We start from the raw sequence: 22,818 nt of genomic DNA, 5'->3' as shown, positions 1-22,818 counted from the left end.
AGCAAAAGTCCATCTACTTACTTTCACATTGAAGATATCTTTAAAAGTTAACAAAATTCAGTAGACTACAACTTGAGAAAGATATTGATGGCAAGGGAAATTGATATTTCAGACCTATGGCTGCTGTTCTCTTTATGAGACATTTTATTATCCTGATGGGTGGAGCCATGATTCAAAGACATTTTCTAAAAATGAATTTCCTCACCCAGTTGTAAATGAAAATACCCTTGAAGAGGTTTGAAAGTATTTTGTATCACACACTATTCAGGTGATGCATTAAACAATGCTGCTCCTGCTCCTGGACTGAAGAATAAGGAAACCTTGTGTGAATTTACTTCATCTGAGGGTCTAGGTTTTAAAAGGAAAGTGAAGTGTAATTTTCTGAATATACTTGTGCAGAGTTTCTTTCTTGGTTTAGTCTCATTGTCCCCAGAGCAATTCACCCAGTATTCAACTGTTTTAATCTGCACCTCATTGAACGCATTTTTCTCAGAGTAAATTCATGATGTCTGTAGCTGTCCAGACATAAAGGTAACACATTTGTAAGTGGGTGGTGGTAGCGTCAATGGAAATTCACAGTCTAAGGAGAACAATTCTGCATAAGAAAGAATAATCTCCAAAAGAATCTACCATCCTCCAGTTTACTTGGGTGTCTGACTTTTCCTAGAAAGTGTCCTGATTTGGGCTCCCTGATCACACCCTTCAGGGGAAAAAAATGTCAGCTTGTTCATAACGTGTGGGTGAATTCGGTCAGCCGGACTCTTCGCATTTGACCTGTATTTCAGCTAGTCTGTCTGACTTCCCTTTTCCCACTGGGTAGTTACCATTTAACATCAAGTCTCCATATTCCATCTGGGGTGTGGTTGTTCAGAAAATAGCATCATGTCATTTGGGAAAGTGGAAAAGTAAAGGTCGTAGACAAGAACCAATGACAGCAGGATTCTTGATTTTCTGTGAGGAGGAGGAGTGATTCAAGAAGATTCAGTGGAATTATACTGCAGTTAGAAACCTGAAGATGCCCGCCAGGTGTTACTGTGATGGTGATGGGCTTTGTGGACCTGTAAGGTCCAGGCATAGTGCACACACTGGGTACCACACTGACATGTTTAATCCCCACACTCCTCTTACCAAGGGTAAGAATGGGATTCTATACATAAGGAATGATGTTTAGAAATTAGCTTACTTGCCTGAGATCTCACATGCAAGTAAATGAGGAAGCTGGAGTTAGGGGCCCAGATCTTTTATTCTTATCTCATATGTAGTCTCTCAAGAACACTCTGTGATCTGTTTTTGTTCTCTGAATTGTATTAGATATCAAGGAATGTTCAGGCATTCAAATTGTGTAATGATTTTAAGCTGATTTACCGTAAAGGATGAGAAGCCCTTGCCAAACGTCAGAGAAGGTATTCAAGGTTGGGATGAGAGTACCTGGATTTTGCACTCAACAGTGTTTTTGTCTTAAACAAGTGAGCATCAAGTTTATGAAGCACTTTCTTCATGTGTAACTGAGTGTAGTCCTTTCTGACCAGCCTTCACAGGGATTGTTAGATGGATTAAGTGAGATCAGGAAGGGGATGCCTTTTTGCAGACTGTGAAATCCAGAGTAGTATTATCATCATTACCATTAAATTTTTGTGGATTGACTAAAATAGCCCCTATTGGCTATTTCTTAAAGCTGAGAGCCCCCATCAAATTCTTATCATTAAAATGATACTTGTCTATAAAGACGTGTCCATTTAAGCCTTTAAAATTTTAACTTGTGGACTGAATCTCACAGCTTTGGTTTTCTACCTTTGCATGTTTTAACTCCATTAAAATCTGGCTTCTTAGTAGGGACTGTTCATCATGGCATGAGTATTAGGTAATAATATGTTGGGTGTTATTTTTGTGTGTGACCTAAAGTCATCATAGTTAGGTGAAAAGACATGTGTTTTATTGATATCTACTGAAGTAGGGGTAGAATGATAAAATGTCTAGGGTTTGCTGTCAAATACTTTAGCAAAGAGAAATAGGGATAGATGAGTATATTGGTCAAAATCTTATTATGTTGGGGAATCTGAGTACACTGTACTATTCTCTCTACTTCTGCATAGGTTTTCCTGGTATATTCTCCTAATGTTTTCTATTGTTCTTTTTGCAGATGCAGATTTTCTTTTACAATCCAGATGATTTTGACAGCTTTCAAACCGCCATTTCTGAAAACAGAATCATCGGAGCTATGGCTATATTTTTTCAAGTAAGTTAACAATGGCTCAAGTACTTCAACCAGAGTTCTTTGAGTATTTTTTTTTTAATTCACCGAATTGTTCCATGTTTAATGAATGCATCTGTTTTCGAGTTCACACCTGTCTAAATGAAAGATATTTCATATTGTCTAATGTGTGATTTAAAATGTAAATAAGTATGTTTAGAAACATAGTGAAAAATTTTGCATGAATTATTCTGATTTTATTGCTACTTGACTGGTGCACAGATTGAAGAACACATTTATCATCTAAGTTACTTCACTCCTGAAGCGTTTTGAACAGGTTCCTTCAGCATATTAAGAAGCTGATGTTTAAAAAAAAGGTGGTTTTCTTTGGAGCAACTTTAAAATTTGACATTACTTGCAAGTAGATTAATAAATCGCATCAGTCATTTCTCTAAAGAGACTTCATTTCTCCCTCCTCGTTCCCCTCCAGAAATCCCCATGGTAACTAAAATTCTTATTGAGACTGTTTCCAAGTTAGTATGTTTATGATCTCCCAGACTCATTTTCTCTTTTTTGTTGTATTTGTATTAAGGAGTTTTCCTGGCTCATGTGTTGGTTCCATATCTAGAAGTGAAACATTGCATCCTTCCATAGATAATGCTGTCCAGGCTTCTTAGTGTTGATCAGTGGGTGTCTTAACCAAGTAGCCTAGAGGAGACCTGGTGCTTTTTTTTGTGTGGGAAGGTAATCTGAGTAGGAGGTATATGGCTTGTCTTTCAGTATTGCAATTTGCCTAAAGACCACTTAACAAGTGTTCCTTTTACCAGTGAGTCATCATGGGGAAATTATGTCTTTCTGACAACTCAGAGGAACATTAAAGACATCAGAACCTTCTTCAATATGTGTCTTTAACCTCCGCCTTTTGAGGCAAGCTTCTTTGTCATTGAGATGGAGCCACTCTTGTGTGGAGTGTGTTAATTTCACTGCCCTTTTTAGTGAGTGACACAGAATGGACAATTCTCTGTACTGTTTGTCTCTCTCTCTTAATACCCCTCTCCCTTTCTTTTCTTGGATAAAGGCTCAAAGGGGATGTGATTTTTGAAAAATTGAAAAGCCTAATATCCTATCCAAACTTCCGAAACAATGAGAGTGGCGTTCCACAGCATTGGTTATGACGCTAATTTTCATAGTAAGGTTTCTGACCTAGTAGTGCGCCATGAAGTCATTTCAGTGAGTCTTGACCAGCATTTTTAAAATAAATAGAATAATACAGAACAGAAAGTATTCAAGTGTACCACACATACTAAGGGTAAATAATTTCTTTGAACTTGGTTTTTCATTGCTCATACACAGACATGCAAGCAATTGGGTCATTATATGAAATGTGTTTCTCATTGTGGGTGATACTGAAATATTTTGAAATTTTTTGTTTACACTGTGTTTTATGATAATCTCCTCATTGTTCCTACTGTTTTCCCAGGCATTTCTTCCCCTGATTATTTTCATGAATCACAGTAGAGCCTAGTGTTTTAAAAGCTTATTTGGCGGAGTCAAAAATACGTGCATTTGAGTCTCATCTTTTCCACTTAACTGCATAATGGTGATGTAGTTGTTTAAACTTTTTATTTTTTGACCACACCGTGTGGCTTACAGCATCTTAGTTCTCTGACCAGGGATCAAGCCTATGCATTAGGCATTGAAAGCACTGAGGCCTACCCCTGGACCACTAGGGAATTTCTAAACTTTTCAACCACAGCATTGTGATCTGTGAAATGAGGATGGCAACTTGTACAGCATCAAGACTGTAGTCTTTAAATGAAGTCCCTAATGTGGGTTTTGGCACATAGTAGAAATTTGGTAAATGCCGAACAAAATATGTACCCATATCCAGCCACTTCCGTTTCATGAGATGGAGACCCCATGGTGTATGTGTCTTCTCTGCATAAACAGAGGTCTATTCTGGGCACAGCCCTGCTAGCAATTCAGGTGGGTTCTGTCATAACCCCTTCTGCATCTGAACTGTGATAGATTTGTTTCTGGCATTACTGAGGCTACTTGAACTTCTCAGACTGTTTGTATGTGTGAGTGTGCTCTCAGTCATGTTCAGCTCCTTGCAGCCCCTTGAATTGTAGCCCATCAGACTTCTCTGTCCATGGAATTTTCCAGGCTAGAAAACTGGGGTGGGTTGCCATTTCCTCCTCGGGGTCTTCCTGCCCCAGGGGTCAAACCTGTGTCTCTCGCATCTCTTGCATTGGCAGGCAGATTCTTTACACTGTGCCCCCTGGGAAGCCCTTGCCCTTACATAGTTATCCTTCCTTTTCATCACTCTCTTCTTAGCACACTGTTTTTTGTATTGCTGGATCTCTACCCCTGCAGCCCTGCCTTCATACCTACCCTTTCCTCCTCTTCTGTCATGCCCACCCATGCCTCACCCAACCCAGTTCTATTAATACTTTATAGGTCACCTTTTTTTTAGAGGAAAATAAAATTTTAAAATGTTATTTATGAGTACTAGAAAGTCTATTTCACAGCATGCTCTACCCAAAAGGCTTCTATTTTTCCAGCTCTAGAAAGTCTTTTAAATGTAAGACCAATTAGAGTATGGGCAGGAGAGGCACATAGGTTTAAAAACCAGCAAAAGACCTCAGTGTGAAATCTAGGTTTGAATTTTTAAAGTATTTCCAGGACTCAAGTGCTCGTTCACATACAAAGAAATATAATGTGTATTTCATCTGGTTAGTCCTCTAAGTTTTGGCTTGCTGTCCTATAGACACAAAATAGAGGACAGATAATAAAAAATAGAATAGTTGTTGTTTTTTTTTTTGATAGCAGCTGCGTGGGGCTGCTTTTTTTGTTTTCCTTGTAAGTCCACGTGTACGTTTATACATCTGAGTTCACACTATGTCATTGCAGTGGAAAGATGATATTATTGCTGTTTTAATTTGGCAGTCTTTTTATAACCTGTATTTTGAGATCTTTGTGTTTTGAATCTTTCTAATAAGAATGCTTGATTTGAGACTTTGGTATTTCTCCCCCAGGTAAGGAAATCTGGTGTACATTTCCAAATTCAAACCTAGTACCTTCCATTTTGGTCTTAAAGAAGTATTTATCATTCTCTCAGGAATGATTTGATGACATGTATGGTATCACTTACTATGTTAAATAGATGTGATAAGTGTAGTCACCTCCTGCCCACTAGAAGTGGATCATAGTCCCATGTGATAATGGCTCGAAAGAGGTGAGAGGAGAAGGTCTCCTACTCATGAATTGACTGTACTCTGCTCTGGTACTCTGCTCCATAAATGCAAGGATTCATTGTTGAGAATCACAGGATATGAATGACCTACAAGTACGTGTCTAGGCAAGGCTAAGTTCTATGTAGATGCTGTGGCTTTGATGCCAGCTTACTCCACACGCTAGAATAATTTTCCCAACAATTTCAATTTTTCGTTATCTGTGTTTCTTTTTTTCCCCCTGACCCTCTGCCTGTTACTCCCAGGAGTTTTGGCTCTCTTACTGCCTTTGCTGTGGTTTGCAAAACACCAAGGCGCACACACACCTAGCAGACACATGGTCGACCAGGGAACATATTGGCTGAGCACAGGTGGTCCTGTTGTAGCTTATGGACATAATGATGGATGCTCCATCATGCTTACAGTTATTTTCTTCAGTTAAACATGGAATATTTAACATAAGATTTCCTGATGATGATGTAACAATTGAGATCTGAGCAGTGACTGTCTCCTTTGGAGGGGGTGTGAATTTCCATGGTAATAACCCATTCTCTTAAGCAGTTTCCATGACTTCACTGTCAGCATGATCTTGATTTCATGACCCCAACCTGGGCCCCAGTAACTTTGAATAGTGCCTGACATCCTTTGGTTGCGGACAGAATTGAAGGTCAGTCTCAGTGTTGAAATGGAGTGAGGCAGGTTTCCCCTGAGTGCTTTGTGTGAACACCAGTAGAGGAAGGATCGCTTCCAGGGACAGAGCAGAGCAAATCCTGGCAGCCCCACAAGGTTTTGCGCTTTCTGGCCCATACAGTGCTAAAAGGCGCATTCATTCCATAGATAACTACTGCTGAGTGGAATGGTACAGTTTTCCAGCACATGTTACTAAATGCATCTGGAGAAAGAACACCCCTTTTCCAGTTCACACACCTTTGGGCTAGTGGCCCTCTGGAAGATAAAGGAGAAAGGAAGGGTCAAGTTTGATTTTAAAGGATTTTTTAAATAAAATAGGGTACAATAAGAAATAGGCGAGGCATGAAGATACTTGTTAAATCACAAAGAGAATAAATAGATGTTTGTTTAGCTAATTTATTAGTACAAAAAATAAGTATTTTCTGTTTAATCTTATCTATTAGCCTGTTTTGAAGTCCTGTAGAAATGTAAAAAGCCAAAAGTCATCAAAATGCTCCTTTAATGTATTCTCATATTTGGATAACACACCGATTGGGTTATCTCTTTAAAGAAGAAGGATGAAAGCCTGTGTTTGTAGGACAGTTGAAATGACAGTGGACTGATTAGGCAATTTGTTGATGATACTGTGTTTTGAAAATAACTCAAAAAGGTTTAATTAATTTTGATGTAAAGTTACAAATCTTCCTTGACAAGTTGAGGTTTCCTCCTGGTAAACATTGTAAGTTTAAAACGTAGCAAGTTGAAAATGCATTTAATACACCTAACTTACTGAACGTGGAACCATCATAGCTTGGCCCAGCCTACTTTAAACATGCTTAGAATACTTACATTAGCCAATGATTGAACCTGTTTATCTTAACACAAAGCCTGTTATTGTTAACCAAAAGTATAGCACAGCATGAAGTTTTCATTGTCTCATGGAATTTACTGAACACTGAAAGGGAAAAAAGGAAGGGTCATCTGATACAGAAAGGTTGTATATGTATTGGTCATTTACCCTGTGATCATGTGACTGACAGGAAGCTGTCTCTCACTGCCTTGCCTATCATCAGAAGACAGTTTATCTTACCATCTCACTAGCCTGGGAAAAGACCAAAATTCAAAATGAGGTGTATCACTTTCACAGCATCATCAAATCAAAATTATAAGTTAGGGACTCTGTATAGAGCAGAGACTACTCAATTCTCAGAGTGACCTTATGTTTAACTTGACCTGTATTGCTTTTTAGATCAAGAATCTTCTATCATTGCCCTTGAAATTGGGTTCTGGTTTGATTTTTCTTTCTTGCAATCTGTTTCTTCATCATTTCTCTGAACTGTTTCCTCCATAATCCCCATGAGCATCAAAATGCCTTTGAACCATGCAACCGTCTTAATGACTTTCAATCTGTTGCTTATAGAAGTTTGGGATTCCCAGCTTGTAAAATTTTGATTTTATACGTTTGATTTTTGTGTTTTTTTTTTTTTCCTTTTGAGGAAGCCCATGATTATCTTTGAATATGTGATGGCGAAGGAGTCTCCTTTGTATTGCTACCCAGTTGCCATTGTTATTTAAATGCCAGAAATTTTATTTGTATTTCCTGATTCTATTGAACTTCAGAATTATAAATGCATGATTCTTTAAAAGCATCTATATTTATATTTAGAAACTTTCCTCAGGTGGTTTTCTTTTCAACTTCTTTGTTAGACCTTGTTGGGTATAATCACTTCTGAATCTTTGCATCAGACACAAAGAAAATTTTTACCGTGTCTTCATCCAGGGGCCCAATCAATAGCATGTTTCTTATACATTTAAGAAATAAGTTGATGTATTTATAGGTTGTCTTATAGTACTTCTTTTTCACAGATTGTCTTCAGCAACTCCATTGAAGCTTTTTTCATTTAATACTAGCTCCTACTTCTTCCGGGAGCATTGAGCTCCTTTGCACAAGTTTTTTTTTTTTTTTTTTCCTATTCAAATTTCTATCCACAAACTGACTGCTGTCATTGGATTTTCACTAAGTTCTGTTGCTCATGCATTTGGGTCTTCCTCACTCTGTCCTAGGAGAAGGCAATGGCACCCCACTCTAGTACTCTTGCCTGGAAAATCCCATGGACGGAGAAGCCTGGTAGGCTGCAGTCCATGGGGTCGTGAAGAGTCTGATATGACTGAGCGACTTCCCTTTCACTTTTCACTTTCATGCATTGGAGAAGGACATGGCAACCCACTCCAGTGTTCTTGCGCAGTGTTCTTGCCTGGAGAATCCCAGGGATGGTGGACCTGGTGGGCTGCCGTCTCTGGGGTTGCACAGAGTCAGACACGACTGAAGCGGCTTAGCAGCAGCAGCAGCAGTCTGTCCTTCCTTCATAGTTGAAAGCAAACTTCAAAACTCAAATGTTTCCAGAGTTGCTAACCCATTCTTTATATCACTCAGTGGTGCAGACTGCTTAATTATTTTTCTCCATCTGGAGAGGCTTAGTAATTAAGTGAAATGGCAGCACCTGGGATTATTTATAGACGTGAAGAAGGCGGGAGGAGTTCTTGATGACTCATCCAGGGCTGGCAAGGAAGGCTTTTTCTCCACTTCCCTGGGTCTCCCCCCACCAAAGGAGCTGTGATTTGTCCTTCCTCTGACGCACTGCTTCTCTTACCGCTCCATCTCCCAGTCACGCTCTGATATCAGTCGGCTTCTTCTGACTTTGTATTGTGAATTCACGGAGGACTGGGAGCCTCTGCTTACTCATCAAGTGCACCTCTTGTGGGTGACTCCCATTGTGACTTGGTGGTGCAAGTACTTAGGTGAATTCAGTGCAAACACATTCAGGCTGTCCTGAGTCTTGACTGGAAAGGCGCACGAGATAGCCTGGTAGCGAAGAAGTGATTAGAAACAGGCATTAGGGAGTGTTGTTTGGTTATTCAGTTGTGTCCGATTCTTTTGCAACCCCATGGACTGTAGCCACCAGGCTCCTCTGTCCATGGAATTTTCTGGGCAAGAATATTGGAGTGGGGTGCCTTTTCCTTCTCAGGGGAATCTTTGCTTCTCAGGGATCAAACCCACATCTCCTTCTTGGCAAGTGGATTCTTTACTACTGAGTCACCTGCAAAGCCCATGAGGAAGTGTAAGACCTGAGAATACTGGACTACAGTTTTGGAGGTGGAGGTCCGTGTCTGGTTCCTCTTCTTCCTGTCTCACCATCCGCCTTTCTCTAGCCCTTGCATCAATGTCTTGACCTCACTTGTTGCTCAGGATATTTGTAGTGGATAGGATTAAGTTACAGGAAGCCTTTTAGGATCCCACCACAAGACTGATGATGTGGGTTTTGGAAAAGCATGTGCCTAGGTAACTGCGTAAGCTTCAGCTGAAAAAGGTGATGGTTTTACAGAAGTGTAAGGCTTTTGAAATGGTGAAGGACGCTGACCATGAGGATTCTCAGACTGCTGATCAATTGAGAAGGCAGTTCTAATCTGAGACTCCACTGGGTCTAACATTGCTCTCAACTGTATCTCTGCTTATGCATGTATTTGGGAAAAGCATCAGGGCTTGAAACTTCTTAAAAGGTACAGTGCATTCAGAGGCCTTAAAGGAGTGTGTTAGTGCCAAGAATATCTGGATATATCTGTGTCTGAAGTTGTTCTTATGAAGTTTCCCACAGGAAATTCCCTGGCAGTTCAGTGATTAGGACTCTACTTCCATAGTAGGCGGGTAGGTAGGTATTCCATTCCGTGGTCGGGGAACTAAGACCCTACAGGCAGTGTCATGGCCAATTAAAATAATAATAATAATAATAAAAAGTTTCCCACTGAAATGATTTTATCTCAGCAGATGATGGGTGGAGAGAGAGGCTTTCTTGGATTGTTTAGCTCTTTTCCATTCTACCACGACTCTTTTTCTGGCGCATTTCCTTCCTAGGGTTGGTTTCTTTGTATTCCACTTCATCTGTATGTATGTCCTTTTTCTTGCTCTTGCTGTATCTCTGCTGTGCTGACTCATTTTAGTCCTTTTTCAGTATGTTAAGCTCCTTCTTCCTGCCTTTCTTCATTAACATGGCGAAGGTATCCTCAGAACTGTAGCTTGCCCTCGGAGTAGTTAGGTAACTGTAAGCTTTGAAAAGAGGTGGCCTTTGAATCCTTGCTTTACCAGTAGCATCATTGTTTCATTGGGAGGTAGGGGAAGACAGATCAAATTAAGTAGACAAAGTATCGAGAAAAGAGTACAAGAATTATGTCTTTATATATCTGTATAATTTCACAATGATAAATATTTAATTATAAGAGTATGGATTTCCTATTTGTGAGTTTTAGAACTGGAGTTTCCTCCATTTTTCATTTTCCTCCCATTTTTCTACAAAGCACAACACGAGTATAAACCACCCTTTTTTATTTATGGTGACCTAAAGTCACCTTTTCAGTTTTTTTTTTTTTTTTTTTACCCATCTTGAGAAATGGTTTTTCTGTTTTAATGAACAGCACATTTTCTATCATGGCTATAGATAATTTTCTTTTTTTTTTTCCTTAACGTACGACTGGACCTGTGGGCAAGGTGAAATGAATGCCTCTACTCCATAGAATGAAGGGAGAAGAGAAAGAGAAAGAAGGAGAAAAGGAAGGAGTGAGAAGGAAAGGAGGAAAAAAATATTAAACCCACTACCAAACACCCAGCAAAAAAAAAAAAAAAATCTAAAAACTATTTTTGAGTCAGAGACTGAGTGAATTTGTGTCAGGGACTCGTGATGGATTTTTACAACTTCTTCCTTAGACTGCTTTTGGGAATAATTGAAGGAAACTAATATGATTGCTAATTGATCCCTTTCCAGTTGCTGCTGTTTGAATATCATCCTTCTCACATTTTCCACATCCTTGGTTTTATCCAGCTATAAGTTCAGTTCTTTCACTACATTGCCTAGAAGTGTAATTTCAGAATGTTTTGGGCTAATTAAGAGACTTTTTTTTTTTAAATATACACGCAAGAATTAAAATACATATGTTCCAATTAAACTTTTTTAACAGCTAATTGATTTCACAAGACCTACCATTACGTGAAGGCCAGAGTCATCGTTAATGTGCAGGTGCAATCGTGGAATAGATGTGTGGATGTACAACATTGCATTTATGCCCTGTGAGGTGTTTTCAGTACATCTCCTGTCTGCAAATGGCCTGTAATTCAAATTTCCTCTTAGTGGACATTATGGAGGACTATAATTGGCGAAGCATTACATAATTAAGAAACTTTGAAAGAGACCATGTGAAAATCTTCTTTAATTAAATATTGCACTTCAAGGACAGTCACCAAGTTCTTTGCCTCTGTACATCACTAAATGACAGTTTAGATTCTACCATTTACTTTAGAATTTAGATATTTTGACCAGTCACTGAATCTGATTGTCGTAGTCTCAGATGAAACACTGGGAACTCTATAGTGATCCCATTAAAATGACAGAAGAGAGACTGGCTTCTGAGAGTGAAGTGGTTGGTCATGGTCCCATAGCTCTTTGAAATCTACTAAGCTAAGAATTCTAGTTTTGTTACTGTGAATCCAGTTGTCTGATTTTTCTTAAGCTCTGATTTCCCTGAAGTAGACATACTTTAACTATTAATAATTAGATCTCTTGGGACCACTCTACACACAAAGTATCTTGCATCCCAAGGTTAGAAGTGAAGGACAACTCTCTTCTTTTCCTTCTCTTTCCTCTAGGTAAACTAGTTGAAAAGATGCTTCTAAACAGAATGCAAGCACTTCTAATAAAAGTTAGTGTTTATCACAGACTTAATTCATGTGATCTTTACTGAGACCCCCCCCCCCCCAAGGTATTATTGTATCCATTTTACTGATGTACAAGGTGAGGCATGGAACTTTTTTCAGTATAAATTACTCAACATCGTATCAGCCAATAAATGTTGGAGTCAGTATTTCAACAGCAGTAGGGTATCTCCAGGGTCTTGCTCTTTGTGTAAAACTGAATCAGAAAATTTGGCTGTTCTGTTGGAGAGGGTAGAGAAAGAAGTGTATATCATTGGTACCAGTTATTATATATGTATATGTGCTTCGGAGCCTCTCTTAATTTTTCCGGTACCCGAAAGGTATTTTCTCCTAACTTAAAATTTTGTCCTTACTCTTTTTGCCCATAATTAAAACCTTTGATCTCATTCTAAATTCCCTTAGACTCTGTGCCTGTAATTAGTTTATAGATTTGATGACAGCTTTCTTTCTTCTGCCTTTTCCCTTTTATGAAAAGGCTATAAAGGGAATTGAATGAATGGTATGGTTAGATAAGGATACTGTGAGTGAACAGGGTTAAGATTTGAACAGTCATTTATTAACTTTTTTAATGGCAGTGGTTCTTTGAGGGAAGGGTGCAGGGGGTTTTCCCCCCAGAGGACCTGAAACCATGTCTGGCGACACTTCCGTGTGTCGCATTGGGGTAGTGGTGCTACTGGCATCTAGTGGACAGAAGCCAGGGTTGCTGCTCGGAATTCTGCAGTGCACAAGAGAGCCCTTCACAACACAGTTTGATCTGGCCCAAATGTCAGCGCTCACATTGAGAAACCCAGCTTTGCGTGAGGACACCAGAGGGTTTCGCTCTCAGTAGATGTGGGCTATCCAGGCTGCTTGGGTTATTCTGCTAGCTGATGGCTGTAAGAATAACGAAATCATCCCATGCCTGAGAAGTCCCCTAGGACTCTGGTCAACCAGGGTTTGACTGGATTCTAAGATAAGACTTAAAGGCTTAGATGCCTGTTTGCAGGGAAGGAATGAAAACGCAGATATAGACAACGGGCTTGTGGACACAGTGGTGGAAGGAAAGAGTGGGATGAACGGAGAAAATAGCATCAACATATATACACTACCGTGTGTAGAATGTATAGTGAGTAGTCACTGTATAACATGGGGAGCCCAGCCTGGTGCTCTGTGCTGGAATGTGGGGAAGGGAGGGAGGCTCACAAGGGAGGGGATATATGTACAATTATGACTGATTTGTGTTGTTGGTGGGGCAAAAACCAACCCAACACTGTAGAGCAATTTGAATCAACCCTGCTTCTAGGTATTCCAACCTCATCTCAGCCCCTAGAAATTAAAGAACCCAGGGGAAATGTGTTCCCAGGCACTGCAATGATTTGTGAAACAAGCACCGATTTAATAGTACATTCACTTAGACCTAGAAAAGTAAACAAAGGTTAAGAGCATGTGCAAATGCCTTTGAAACTAGACTTCAGTGGGAGCTGGTTTGAAAAACTGAGAGATCAAGGAAGCTCCCTTGGTGTAGGCTGTAGGAGACTATGTCTCCGTGAATCACAGGATGCTCTTGTTCCCACGGTCCCTGCACTTTCCTAGGGCAGGATTTTAAAGCTGTTAACGCTGGTTTTATTTCAGAGGTCTGTTACGGCTTCTCTCAAAAGGTTTTGACTCTTTGGCCATCTCGGCATTGTCTCAGAGGAGTGAGGAACCGTCTTGAGCTGGGTGAATCCGATTGTTACTCACCTGTGGTGCTGCTGCATTGAGTTGCCCAAATGAGAAGCTTGCAATTCTGAGTTCAGGGTTTACATGAAAACTGCTGTTGGTTTTCTTTGTCTGTAGGATCTTAATATATATGATACAAGTGCGCTTGTCTGAAGCCCAGAGCTTTTGTTCTTTGTGTGCTCTGGATGAGGCTTACCTGTCTTCTGTTAATATTTTTGGTTCCTGGAATGTGCTGAATCTTCATTGCTGCACAGGCTTTCTCTAGTTGCGGAAGGCAGGGGCTCCTCTCTGGTTGAGACGCGCTGGCTTGTCTTGTTGTAAAGCATGGGCTTTAGGTGCGAGGACTTCAGTTGTTGTAGCATGTGGGCTCAATAGTGCTTCGTGGGCCTAGTTGCCTCCGGCATGTGAGATCTTCCTGGACTGGGGAACAAACTGGTGTCCTCTGCTTTGCAACGCAGATTCTTAATCACTGGAGCACCAGAGGAGCCCTATCTTTTTTTAAAACTTTTAGTATTTATTTGGCTACACTGGGTCTTATTTGTAGTATATGGGATCTTTAGTTGCAGCATGTGGGATCTAGTTCCTTGACTAGGGACTGAACCCGGGCCTCCCCGAATCAGGAAAGTGGAGCCTTAGCCACTGGACCACCAGGGAAATTCTAATATCTGCCTTACTTGACCATACCTTTGACCCATACTCCCAAAGCACTTGCCTGGTACACCACAGGGATTCAATGTAAAGACAAACTGTTTTGCACAGCTCTTCTTAGTTGGTTGAAATTCAGCTATTTTTCCATGATGTGGTAACAAATGAAGAAGAAACTTAGTTTTATTTATATGAGACTTATCCTCATTTCTGTAGTATCCACTTCTTCCTGTGTCATCTTGATCTTGGTAATACCATCTGGCCAACTGTGATATTTTTCAGGAATGTAGTCCTGTGGTTTGTGAGAGAAACTATTTGGAGAACTTCCATAATACTTTAACCCTCCTATCTTTCACTTGCAACAAGTAAGCACCCAAATATGATATAGTAAAACACACAGTATTTGGGGTGTCTATGATTTTTTTATTGAAGTATAGTTGATTTACAATGTTGTGTTAATTTCTGCTGTACAGCAAAGTGAATCAGTTTTACGTACACATATATCCACTCTTTTTTAGATTCTTTTCCCTGATAGGCCGTTTCAGAGCACTGAGTACAGTTCCCTCTGCTGTATAATAGGCTCTTATTAGTTATCTGTTTTATATACAGTAGTGTATATGTGTCAATCCCAGTGTCCCCCTTATCTACAGGTAACTGTGATTTTGTTTTCTACATTTGTAACTTATTTCTATTTTGTAGATCACTTCATTTGTATTCTTTTTTTTTTGATTCCACATATAAGCAATATCACATGATACTTGTCTTCGTCTGACTTTCTCACTTAGTGTGACAGTCTCTAGGTCCATCCATGTTGCTGCAAATGGCATTATTTCATTTTTTTTTTTTTATGGCTGAGTGACATTCCCCTTGTTTCTTTATTAGGACTGCCTAGCTGTCTTTTGCGGAGAAGGCAATGGCACCCCACTCCAGTACTCTTGCCTGGAAAATCCCATGGATGGAGGAGCCTGCTAGGCTGCAGTCCATGGGGTCACTAGGAGTTGGACACGACTGAGCGACTTCACTGTCACTTTTCACGTTCATGCATTGGAGATGGAAATGGCAACCCACTCCAGTGTTCTTGCCTGGAGAATCCCAGGGACGAGGGAGCCTGGTGGGCTGCCGTCTATGGGGTCACACAGAGTCGGACATGACTGAGGTGACTTAGCAGCAACGGCAGCCGCAGCTGTCTTTTGAGAAAGATATTAGCATTGAATTCCTCTGCTTTGGGTTTTGTGGGAGTCCTAAACATACCTATACATTGACTTGCCTGAACACATTTATATAGCAGATTCTATTTTTCTCAGTCCTTTGAGTTCTCTGAATATGTATTAAGTTATATGATTTCTATGTTCATGCAAATTCATAGGTTGCTGCATATAAAATCATAGAGTTAATTAATTTAGATCTCACTTATTTGGCATCTGGATTTGTCCAAAGTTGAGGTAAGCTGAAACTTACTTAAGAAAGCATTAATTAGACACATAAGTATTATAGATTGCATTGCAGTGAGAGGAGCTGCTCAATCTGTGTGTATCAACTGAATAATATCTAGCAATTTTATGTAGTATTCATTTGATACCAATCTTTTGGTTCTAACAGAGAACTCTTACATATCATATAAATGGATTTGGTGAGGAGCACTCCTAAAATCACATCAGTGTGAGCCACATATAATGAAATAAAAACCTCTGTCTCTAGAGACCTCTTCATGGACCTCAGCCTTATTGTGGCAAAGGAGCTTGAGCCATAAAAAAGGCGGATAAAGAAGGTGAGCACCAAAGAATTGAGGCTTTCGAATTGTAGTGCTGGAGAAGGCTCTTGAGAGTCCCTTGGGCTGCAAGGAGATCAAAGCAGTCAATCCTAAAAGAAATCAACCCTGAATATTCATTGGAAGGACTGATGCTGAAGCTGAAGCTCCAGTGCTTTGGCCACCTTATGCGTAGAGCCGAGTCATTGGGAAAGACCTTGATGGTGGGAAAGATTGAAGGCAAAAGAAGAAGGGGGCAGCAGAGGATAAGATGGTTAGATAGCATTACCGACTCAATGCCCGTACATTTGAGCAAACTCTGGGAGATACTGGAGGACAGAGGAGCCTAGTGTGTTACAGTTCATGGGGTGGCAAAGAGTCAGACACAACTTAGTGACTGAACAGCAACAATTTCTAAAGTGATACCCAGTTTAGACTCTTAGATAATTCCATTCCGGAGTCTTTTTTATCTGTATCTGTGAGGTCTTACTTGACTTTCTGGAGGGTTTTCCCAAGCAGCTTGGCGTCCTTGAGCACCATTCTGATAAGGTTTCAATGAATTATTTCTGTTTTTAGGCACCTCTCCAATGGTGGCTGCCAGGCACTAGCTCTTTTTTTTTTTTTTTTTTTTGAGTACTGATTATCAGGTTTAGTGCCAGATGTCTCAGAAATGCAAGCAGCTAACACACGGTCAATTACTAGATCGTTCAGGAAAGGAAACGAATGTCTAGGGCCACATCTGAACTTGGCAACCTGGCTACCCTCCTTTTTTTTAAATGGCAGTCAACCTAAAGCTTTGGTTCCTCTCTGTTTTATGTTGTACAGGTGAAAGATGTCCTCATCCCATTAAAGTACTTCGGACGGGTAAAATTCCAAGACTTCTAAAAAAGAATTACAATTTCCAATTCTCTATGAATATAAACAAACAAAAAATAAATGCAGCAGGTGGCAGTTGTGGATCCTGGTCAAGAGACTGTTCTGCCAAGCATTGTGCATACATTATCTCTTGTAATGCTCCTGCCAGTCCTCTGAGAAGGAGCTTCTGATTCCAGAACTTTTCTCCGATGTTTAGATTTCCTTTGATTGTGAAATCAGTGTTGAGGAAAAAATTTGTGGTAAGGGTTGGCATTTTGGAATGATAATTCTATCCTGAAATTTAGATTTTCCCCTCACTGGCCTACTCATTTGGACAAAGCTATTCCTTCTCTCGCTGCCTCAATTTCTTTGTCCATAAAATGGAGATAGTGCTATCCTGTTGATTTGTTATGAGCTTCAAATAAAATCGTGTCTAGGAAAGTGCTATGGAGCAGAATTTGAACTGCTCTATAAAATTTGTAATATTTCAATGACTGTAAGTAAGTAATCATTTACATGATATTGATAATGAGTAACAACTGGAGTCCAGATGCTAAAATAAAAGGGAATACTGTGTTCTTTTTTTAAGAAGACTTTTTATTTTGTACTAGGGTGTAGCCAATTAACAATGCTGTGGTAGTTTCAGGTGAACAGTGAAGGGACTCAGCTATACATATACATGTATCCATTCTCCCCTCAAGCCCCCCTCCAATCCAAGCTGCCAGATAACATTTAGCAGAGTACCCTGTGCTATACAGTAGGTCCTTTTTGGTTAAGCATTTTAAATGTAGCAGGGTGTACACGTCTGTCCCAAACTCCCTAACTATCCACTCCCCTCATCCTTCCCTCCCTGCTCCCCAGCAACCATAGATTTGTTTATTCTCTAGTCTGTGAGTCTGTTTCTCTTTTATAAAGTGAGTTCGTTTGTATCATTTCTAAAAGGGAGTACTCTGAATGATTGCTTCCCTGTACCCTGAAGCCTGGCCCAGAATAGATACGTTAAAATAGTCATACTGCTTTGGGCACATCAAGTATATGCATCTTCCCAGGCTCCTTGTGTTTCGTGGAGGGTGCTTGAGCTCTCTGATTACCTCGACTGTGAGACAAGGTTCTGAAGTCTAAGTGTTGTTATTGGTGCTATAATTCAGGAGGAGGTAACCAGATTCAAATTTCTTCAAGGAGCATCTACACATCTCTCTTACTCCTTTAAAGAGGAGCTAAAGTAATTACTCCCAACACCTGGGATGGTGAAATAAATATTAATTTAATTGGAGCAGCTAGTCAGCTGGGGGAGAAACAAGGAATACGTTGATATGGGCCCAGATGCCTGCACATGGTGTGTGGGGGGTCCTCTTTGGAAGTCAGAGGACCCCCATCAGCTCTGCCCCCAAGTGACTGCTGAATTCCTAGGCGTGAATTTCACTCCAGTGTCAAAGATGTAAACCAGGTATCCTTTATGTGGCCTTATTTGTACTGGAAATGTATCCTCTCTTTGGAGATCCTTTATTATTGTCTGCTTGGTTAGAGACATTGCCAGCAGTAATGATGTGATTGCTGGAGGCTTCTTAATACTATGGCATGAGAATGATTGTGCTAGCAATCCGTTTCATCCATCCCCATGGTCACTGTGCTCCATTCATTGGGTTGTGAGTGGGAGGTGCTTGTCATCTGCGTTTTGCGGCTCTAACTCTCTGTTCCTCCTTGTCCAAGGGGATGTGATCAGCCCATACGCATGTCCCTCTCTCCTCTCCTGTGGCTGTTCCATTGCCTTCTTTGTTTATTCCCTTTGCAAAGCTGCAGAGTCCACATGGTGTCCCATGTACTGTGGGCAGCATGGTGTCCAGAGAATTGAATAAACTGTGGACCCTGTCACGTGTTATCAAGGACGTGGCTCCGTGCATACACACATGGATGTGTGTGTGCACGCTCACACACACACACACACACCTGTAAGCTCTTTAATACAAGAACCTTACTTTGTTTGCTGTTACAGTCTCACTGCTTACCACAGACGTATTGTGCTGTGCTCACAGTCACTCAGTTGGGTCTGAGTCTTTCTAATACCATAGACTGTGGCTCGCCAGGCTCCTCTGTTCATGGGGTTCTCAGGCAAGAATACTGGAGAGGGTTACCATGCCCTTCTCCAGGGTATCTTCCCCACCCAGGGAGTGAACCCACATCTCTTGGGTCTCCTGCATTGGTGGGCGGATTCTTTACCACCAGTGCCCCCTGGGAAGCCCTCAGAGGCACTGAACACAAGCAGAAGTCACTACTTGAGAGAGTCTGCTTGATGAAGCAAAGAGACTCTGGATTTCGCTGGCTTGATTCAGTCCTAGTCCAGCTCATCAGTAGTTGTAAACTTCAGTCAGTAGTTGTAAATTTCACCTTTTTGCCTCTCTGTTTTCTCATCTGGACAATGGAACAGATGAAAAGAGACCTACCTTTCAGGATTGCCGTGAGGACTGTGTTCATGAGAACAGATGGAACGAGCATGTGTGTGGTGCAGAGTAGGTTCTCAGTAAATGTGAGCTTCTGTTGTAATCTAGGCAGTAGCAGGTATCATCATTTATGCAGTAACAAAAACCGGTCACCGAGAGCTGTGGTCATGTGGAAGGAAGAGTAAAGAACCCACATTGTGTGAGAGAGGAAAGGCGTTGTCCCCTGCATTGGGGTCATGACTTCTTATCTGCGGTTTGTTCTTCCTCTTCCTCGCCAAGCTCAGGGACTGGCAGGAGCACAGAAGCTTGTCCTCCCCAGTGACTGCCCAGTGGGATCACTGAAAGAGCTGTGAATCTCCTGGCATTTGGGGCCCCCTCCTAGAATTTAGATGTCATTGGTCTGGGCGGTGGTCTGAGCAGCAGTCTTTCTCCCCGCCCTCGGCCCTGCCCTTGCTCATGTATAATTCTTAGATGCAGTGCGCAGCCAGTGACTGGCTCTCGGGACTCCCTTGCGTGCATGCTCCGTCTCTTCAGTCTGACTCTTTGCAATCCTATAGACGGTAGCCCGCCAGTCTCCTCTTGCCACGGAACTCTCTAGGCAGAAATACTGGAGTGGGTTGCCATGCCCTCCTCCAGGGGATCTTCCTGATCAAACCCTCATCTCCAGCTGCTTCTGCAGTGCTGGAGAATTCTTTACCACTGAGCCACTGGTCAAGTCTCTGGGACTCCCTTGGGTCCCCTGAATTGTCCTCCCTACCACCCACCTCCCCCCACCCCCTGCATTCCTGCTTAGGCAGCTAATGATTCATTGGGGCCTTACTTGACAGTCTCCTTAACAGGGCATGTTCTCTGCTGATGACACCCCAACTCTCATATCCCAGGGTAGCACCAGTCCCACATGCATTGTGTTCTCAGTTTATAATGAACAGTTTCAGGAAGTGTTGTTGTCTGTGGGTGACTCCACCTTATCCTATTACCCAGGATGGCAATAATCTCCTAGGTGTAGAGGAGACTAGTCGTCTCTCCTACCTCCTAGTTTGTGCCAGAAGAAATTCAGGTGTAAGAGTTGTTAGCGATGAGGCAGATAGAAGGAGACTGCAACTGAGGATCAGATGAGTCTACAAGCTTCTCCCCACCTGGAGAGGATGAGTAGGCAGAGCAAGGCCAAGCTGATGCATTAACCCAGGCGCAAGGTCTTGGGACTGTTGTCTTGGGCTGGCTGCTCAAAGCTGGAGACCAGAAGCCCAGCCTTCCCCTCTGGCTGGGGTGTAGCTGTGGGAACTGGGAAGACAGTGTAGGAAAAACAGCTGAGCTTGCTTTTCTTCAAATAGTTGTATTTAGGGGAGCTTCCCTGACTTGGGCAGGCTTCCCTGGTAACTCAGACAACAAGGAATCCACCTGCAATGTGGGAGATCCGGATTAGATCCCTAGGTCAGAACGATCCCACGGAGAAGGAAATGGAAACCCACTCCAGTATTCTTGCCTGGAGTATTCCATGGACAGAGGAGCCTGGCAGGCTACAGTCTTAACAGATCGCAGAGTCGGACATGACTGAGTGACTTAAGACTTTTGCATCTTTCCCTAACTTAGACAGGGGCTTATAGAGGGGAACTAGAAGCAGAGTTCCAAGGAATAGAGAGAGTTGCTCCCCGGGCCCTTCTGGATAAATCCATGTTGGGACAGATCCCCATTTCTGGTGAGCCCGGAGGAAATGGAGAAGCGAATAGAGCTAGGGTGCATTCTGTGTCTTCATCCTCCAGCTTACTGTCTGTTACTGATCACATTAGGGAGGAAAGTCATATGTTTGTCTGGCCAATCCATACCTGTTATTTTCTTTGATGCTCAGACTTGTGCAGTAAGAACTTGCATCACTGACTGACAAATGAGACTAAGGAACAGACAGTTTGTAACTTGCCCTGAGTCACACAAACGTTAATAGGAAACGGTGGGATCAGAACCTATTCTTCCTGCTCTGGAGGCCTTTCCTGTCTTGCCAACCTCAGTTGGATCCGTTCCTACCATCCTGGAAACCCTACCTCCCTGGTATTTCTTCCCAGGAATGTGGACCTGGGGTGAGGCCAGTTCCTCAAAGTGTTTCTGCTCAGCCCTCGAGGTGGGCTCTGTGGTGATAGCACTCAGGACATCAGCGATGAGAACTTTCAGGAAAAGACTTTATTGGGGAAACTTATATTTTGGAGTCACTGCTGCCAGCAGCTCTCTTAACATTTGGAAGATGCTCAGGCTGGAGAGCTATGTGTTTTCCACTACCTGCTTCCAAAGCACATGATTTTAATTGGCTACCCGTGGAACTTCACTGCGAGCCCATCGACATTGGGTTTTTATGCTTGTTGCCATGCAGCTTCCCGAGTGTGGTTGCTTCAGTGGAAGATTATGGATGTTCTCTGCTCGGATATCCCAGGCACTGGCAGCACCTGCTCCAGATCTCGGGAGCCGAGCCAGACCTCCCCCAAGCCCAATGTCCCCACTGAGGCTGTGTGCAGGGCTGATGCTGAGAAGTCAGCTCAGGCTGTGGGCCCAGAAAGGTGTTTGAGTTGGGAGACTTGGGGAGGCTCCAGGAGTTCTCAGTTGCCTGGCGGACCCCTCGGTGCTGCTGAAACTTTCTGGAAGCCCAGAAGCAGCCCTGCTCACATCTGGGCTGTGGTCTGCCAACAGGCTTTTCTTTTTCGACATTTCTGGATCAGAAGGGCTGTGACCTGCTGCAGAGGGGCACTTCCATCCACAGCCTCCCTTAGCCTAGAGGAACGAAAGTCCACCTTCAGTGTGTTCGTCTGCCAGAACAGCCCCACCGTAATCATCTTCTCTCCAGCGTTACACTCGATGAAGTGCTGCACAGCGTTCTTCTGTCGGGAGAATGTGTAAAATCAGCCCAGATTCCCGGCAAAGTACCATTCCTTCAATTACATCCTTGTTATAAAAGCTTCATTTAAAAATTCTTGGGCCGTAAAGCAAAGCGAGAGAGCAGCGTTTACCATCGCAAGTTGCTAAGTAGACAGTCTTGGTGTCAGAGGGTGCTCTGGTAGGCAGCGATGCTATCAGTTCTCGGGCATTTCAAAGCCACACCCTTGTGTGGCCTCCAGTGAGGCAAAGGAAGGATACTCTACAAAGAGGTTCCTGCAGCTTGTCCTGGATGTCACCTCACCGGCGACTTCCAAGGCTTTTCCAGCTGTAAAAGACAGTATTGGGAGACATCCCTGATGGTTGAGTGGTTAAGAATCTGCCTTCCAATGCAGGGGACTTGGGTTTGACCCCTGGTCTGGGAACTAAGATTTCCCCATACCATGGGGCAACTAAGCCCACGAGCCACGACTAGAGAAACCAGCATGCCGCAAGAGCCTGTGTGCAGCGACTAAGACCCAGCAAGGCCAGAAAAATGTTCTTTAAGGCAGTATTGGAACATTACACCAGTACAGTGGGTCATGTGCTATCCTGAGTTCTCAGTGGAAGAAGCGTGTTAATTGTCTAGACCTTTCCAGCGCGTGTATATAGAAGAAGCTGATCTCTTTCAGTGTTCACTAAATATGTCTCGTAGCCCAGCAAGGGCCAGGTGCTCTGCTGGACATCAG

At 42.1% G+C, this 22,818-nt stretch overlaps 1 protein-coding gene across 4 annotated transcripts in view; it reads left to right on the top strand.

Moving 5' to 3' along the window:
* The window catches only part of PTPRG (protein tyrosine phosphatase receptor type G), a 775,419-nt gene that overhangs the window by 533,275 nt on the left and 219,326 nt on the right, over positions 1 to 22,818 (top strand). For all 4 annotated transcript variants that reach the window (XM_069560453.1, XM_069560451.1, XM_069560452.1 and 1 more), the window contains exon 5: positions 2,141 to 2,236. In XM_069560453.1, coding sequence (XP_069416554.1) covers positions 2,141 to 2,236 — 96 coding nt within the window. The remainder of the gene's footprint in view (positions 1 to 2,140; positions 2,237 to 22,818) is intronic.

This window comes from Ovis canadensis, chromosome 19, assembly GCF_042477335.2.
Source record: "Ovis canadensis isolate MfBH-ARS-UI-01 breed Bighorn chromosome 19, ARS-UI_OviCan_v2, whole genome shotgun sequence".
NCBI lineage: Eukaryota > Metazoa > Chordata > Mammalia > Artiodactyla > Bovidae > Ovis > Ovis canadensis.
The sequence above is the reverse complement of the archived record's forward strand: the minus strand, read 5'-3'. Positions and strand labels throughout refer to the sequence as shown.